At 27.4% G+C, this 3,652-nt stretch overlaps 1 protein-coding gene across 1 annotated transcript; it reads left to right on the forward strand.

Annotated features, from left to right (window-relative positions):
* Window positions 1-9: 9 nt before the first annotated feature.
* On the forward strand, window positions 10-3,386 carry LOC133334905 (cleavage and polyadenylation specificity factor subunit 5; the record flags this gene model as incomplete). Its single annotated transcript, XM_061543220.1, has 4 exons — window positions 10-279; window positions 751-916; window positions 2,997-3,111; window positions 3,187-3,386. Coding segments are annotated over 4 exons (573 nt in total), but the record flags the coding sequence as incomplete, so codon positions are not given.
* Window positions 3,387-3,652: the final 266 nt, after the last annotated feature.

Below are 3,652 nucleotides of genomic sequence, written 5' to 3' on the forward strand. Positions count from 1 at the left end.
TATTATATTTCTAGATATCCCCTTACAAATTATACCTTCGGTACAAAGGAACCACTTTTCGAAAAAGATCCTTCAGTTCCCTCACGTTTTCAGCGTATGCGTGAGGAATTTGATCGAATCGGAATGCGTAGATCCGTTGAAGGTGTTCTTCTAGTGCACGAACATGGCTTGCCACATGTACTCTTACTGCAATTGGGTACAACATTCTTTAAACTACCAGGAGGAGAGCTCAATGCCGGAGAAGACGAAGTGGAGGGACTTAAACGTTTATTGACAGAAGTAAGTTACTAAATCAATTATTGCAAATTTATACAGTCAGTAATATGTTGCAAGATCATTTTATAATGGTCAGTGGAGAAACCCCCAAGAAAAATAAGTCAATTGTAAAACAATGATTGAATTGAATGAACGCCACTAATAATATAAACTTTAATTCAAACACATTATGGGTGTAGACAACAAAAAGAAATTGTATATGTTGTAATTGTAAACTGAATTTACTATGCCACCCGTCAACAAATGATTGTGTATTATTATTATTTTGTAAAACATTTACATAGTTATTTGGCGTTGTGAATTGATTGATGTCTTGTTAATTTGTAATAGTACACACATCTTACCTTATATGGAAACCAAAACAAAAAAATGTATGAAACTGCAAAAATGTTTGTAAACCAAATAATTAATCCAAATGTTTTTATTCAGAAATTACTGCATTGTTATTGTATATCCGAATTGTAATTTATTTAGACTTTAGGCCGTCAAGATGGTGTTAAGCAAGAATGGATTGTCGAAGATACAATTGGAAATTGGTGGCGACCGAATTTTGAACCTCCTCAGTATCCATATATACCTCCGCATATAACCAAACCAAAGGAACATAAACGTTTGTTTTTAGTACAACTCCACGAAAAGGGTAAAGTTTTCATTTATTAATTATTTTCTCAAAACTATTTCATTTATTTATTTGTTAATGATGTCTAGTTTGTAAGATAGATTTTATGTGATGTAAAAAAAAACAAATTATGCGTGCAAAATAATGTATTTGGAAAATGTTTGGAGGACTGATTTCAATAACTTAAGTAATTTTCTGCAGTTAGAATTCTATTCAATTCTATGTCATATTTTAAATGTTGTTAACAATTATTTTTCAATTGTGTACATAACTGTTTATAAACAAAATTAATCTACTTTTTATATATTAAATGTTATAAGAACAATTATCAGTTGATGGTATAGTTTAAACCACTAAACCAAAAATCTATTTTCCTAATACATTGTATGCACGTAGATACCATTGTAATTGAATTAACAATAACATTTAAAATAATTTATTATTATCCTCGCCTAGGAACACGCTTGGAAATAATTTGTTAGAACCCCAATGATGATTGAAAATATGAAATGAACAAAGCCAAAAAAAAAAAAAAAAAACTTTACATAAGAATCAGAATCAGAGTAATATTTTTGTATCTATAATTAAGAGAGTCGTGACGTCAATGTTACGTTTTTAATGCAATATGAATGTTACAACTAATTTACTATTCACATATTTCAACTATAAATATTTCCCTTTCTTTGGCAAATATTTTGCAATTTTTTTCATACAAAGTGCCATTCAAATTCTTTTGCCAGTTTTTAATATGTGTTTAACTTTATGTTTGAATTTTGTGAATATGTCTCGTTTGTGTAAAGACATATGAGTGTGTGTGGTTTTTGTAATCACAATATATTTTGAAATGTATTAATTTTGTTCAAGAATTTGAATTGGCTGATACTTATTGTTAAAAAAAATATCCATCACATTTACAAGTTTTTATAAGATTTGTAAAATTACTTCGAAAACATTTTTTCAATGTGTCCTGTGATGTGACCTTTTATGTGTATAGGCCACATAGTTTTATTATTAGGATTATAGTTGTAGAATATGGATTTTCATTTTGAAGTTTTGTAAAATCTTATAAATCAAATAATGTCGTTCTATATTTTTTATTTTATATTAGCTTTTATACATTAATTTTTATTGTTTTAAATTAAATATAGCCCGTTATATCCCGGAAATATAATACAATTTTTATATATAACTATTCGGGCGCTAGAGTCCGTTGAAACTTCCATAGTCTGGGTTTATATATGTAAAAAATATAAAAATTTTACATTTCTATGTGAAATGGTATCAGGCTCGATCTATATACCCATTACACTGACAGGGTTAGGATTTTGTTTTTTTTTTCTGCGATGGATGAGATACAAATCTCAAAAAGCTACTCCGAAAGGGCATATTGTTTTCAAAAATTAAAGCTAAACTGGTACGCGATTGTAAAACTTTGAAAGGTTCAAATTATGTAGAATTGAATAAATATGTTCTGGAGAACATAAAATTTCATTACAGACCTCGAACAGCAAATTTTATTTTATATAATTGTATACTATCGTTTTCGAAAGCTCTATTTTATTCCAAACATTGAGTATAGAACGTCATTATTGAAACAAATTATCTATTAATACTTATATCATTATTAAAGTTGTATTTTTTTGTCAATTTTATACAATATTGTTTATCTTTCAGTTAAAAAATATATATTTTAAACAATAATATTTCAAACAAGTTTGTAAATATGAACTTTTATGTACAGTCATGTGATGATGTGATCGAAAAGATGGGATTTTTGTCATATGACTGGATCATGTATTTAAAAATCTAAAGAATATTTATTTTATATGACAAAATATACTTCTATTCGATTTAATGCAACACATCTGCTACTTTAAAAACAGCAAATGCTAATAATATGTATAAGAATATCCTTATAACAACACCTTACAAATATAATTGCCACAAAAATTCTAACTTCAAAATTCTTAAAATTGTAGGAAATTAGTTTTTTTTTCATGAAATAATTTTAAGAAAAGTTTTAAATCTATTTAAATTGTTTTTTAGTATACGAATCAATATTTGAATTTAATTTTGAATGTTTTTCTTTCTCTACCAATAGCTCTATTTGCTGTACCGAAAAATTACAAATTGGTAGCTGCACCCTTATTTGAGCTTTATGATAATTCACAAGGCTATGGACCAATAATTTCATCGCTGCCGCAAGCGTTATGCAGGTTTGTTTTGTAACATACAACTCTAACTGATTATATGTTCTAATGTATTTTTGTGTTAATATTATTTAATTACAGATTTAATTTCATATATATGTGAGTAGAGTGTGCCTCTACATCCACGTCTGCGTCTGCATATCAACAGGAAAGCTCTTATTCCAATAGAGTCCTACAACAACAACAGTCATATGACGCAGAAGCCTATGATGATTATATGGACTCGAATTTGTTGCCCCGCGCAAATGTCCATAATTTTTGAACATTTCAAAATTTATTATTAATATTATATTAAAAAAAAACAAAAAGCTACATACAAAACAAAAATATAATAATTATTTAATAATAAACAAAAATCCAAATTATTTAGATTTTATAAATAGAAAGCAAAACTTACCGAATAAAACGACTAAATATTATTCTATATATAGCAAATGAAAGTCACGAATTTGTTTTTTATTATTCTTGAAAACAGATAATAAATGTAATTTCGGAATACATGCCATAACTGGTAGTAAATTATGGGTTCATTCACGAGGAATTGAAG

This window comes from Musca vetustissima, unplaced genomic scaffold (genome assembly GCF_032173495.1).
Source record: "Musca vetustissima isolate MV318-11 ecotype Yass unplaced genomic scaffold, APGP_CSIRO_Mvet_v1 utg432868, whole genome shotgun sequence".
Taxonomy (NCBI): Eukaryota; Metazoa; Arthropoda; class Insecta; order Diptera; family Muscidae; genus Musca; species Musca vetustissima.